The 1146-nt window shown below is 52.2% G+C and overlaps 1 protein-coding gene across 1 annotated transcript; it reads right to left on the reverse strand.

The window, feature by feature from the left end:
- Positions 1–70: 70 nt before the first annotated feature.
- Positions 71–1076, reverse strand: LOC112963438 (olfactory receptor 14J1-like). The gene has a single exon (XM_026060471.1). It carries the CDS (start codon positions 1004–1006, stop codon positions 71–73), a length of 936 nt encoding a protein of 311 aa, XP_025916256.1. The 5' UTR covers positions 1007–1076.
- Between the last annotated feature and the right edge of the window lie 70 nt (positions 1077–1146).

Genomic DNA, 1146 nt, shown 5'->3' on the forward strand with positions numbered 1-1146 from the left:
AGAAAGAACTCCCAAAGCACAAGAGTTGCCTGAGATAAACTGGAAATCAGTTGTGAAGAGGATGGGCAGCTTATTGCTGCTGAACTAGTACCAGTTGAATCACTTTCCTCACTGCCTCCTTGAGCTCCTTGTTCCTCATGCTGTAGATGAGAGGGTTCATTGCTGGAGGCACCACTGAGTACAGAACAGTCACCACCAGATCCAGAGCTGGGGAGGAGAGGGAGGGGGGCTTCAGGTAGGCAAATATGCCAGTGCAGACAAACAGGGAGACCATGGCCAGGTGAGGGATGCATGTGGAAAAGGCTTTGTGTCGTCCCTGCTCAGAGGGCATCCTCAGCACAGCAGTGAAGATCTGCATGTAGGACAGCACAATGAAGATGAAACACCCCAAAGCTAAACAGGCACTAACCACAAGAAGCCCAACTTCCCTGAGGTAGGAGTCTGAGCAGGAGAGCTTGAGGATCTGGGGAACTTCACAGAAAAACTGGTCCACTGTGTTGCCTTGGCAGAGTGGTATTGAAAATGTGTTAGCAGTGTGCAGGAGAGCATTGAGAAAACCACTGGCCCAGACAGCTGCTGCCATTTTGACACAAGGTCTGCTGCCCATGAGGGTCCCATAGTGCAGGGGTCTGCAGATGGCAACAAAGCGGTCATAGGCCATGACAGTGAGGAGATAATACTCTGATGAGCATAAGAAAAAGAAGAAAAAGACCTGGGCAGCACATCCCAAGTAGGAAATGGCCCTCATTCTCCAGAGGGAATTGGCCATGGATTTGGGGACAGTGGTGGAGATGGTGCCAAGGTCCAGAACAGAGAGGTTGAGGAGGAAGAAGTACATGGGGGTGTGGAGGCGGTGGTCGCAGGCTACGGCTGTGATGATGAGGCCATTGCCCAGGAGGGCAGCCAGGTAGATGCCCAGGAAGAGTGAGAAGTGCAAGAGCTGCAGCTCCCTTGTGTCTGCAAATGCCAGGAGAAGGAACTCATTGAAGGAGCTGCTGTTGGACATTTGCTTCCTCGGGGCTTTGTGGACTGTCTAAGGAGGAAAAGACAGGGGCAAGTTAGAGCAGGCTTCCCTGAGCCAAACCCACTCTGTGTCTCATAGAAACCCCCACCTTTCCTCTGCCCTTTACCTTTGCTCAGCTCCCT

The sequence above is a fragment of the Apteryx rowi genome, unplaced genomic scaffold (genome assembly GCF_003343035.1).
Source record: "Apteryx rowi isolate R43461 unplaced genomic scaffold, aptRow1 scaffold_1698, whole genome shotgun sequence".
Taxonomy (NCBI): Eukaryota; Metazoa; Chordata; class Aves; order Apterygiformes; family Apterygidae; genus Apteryx; species Apteryx rowi.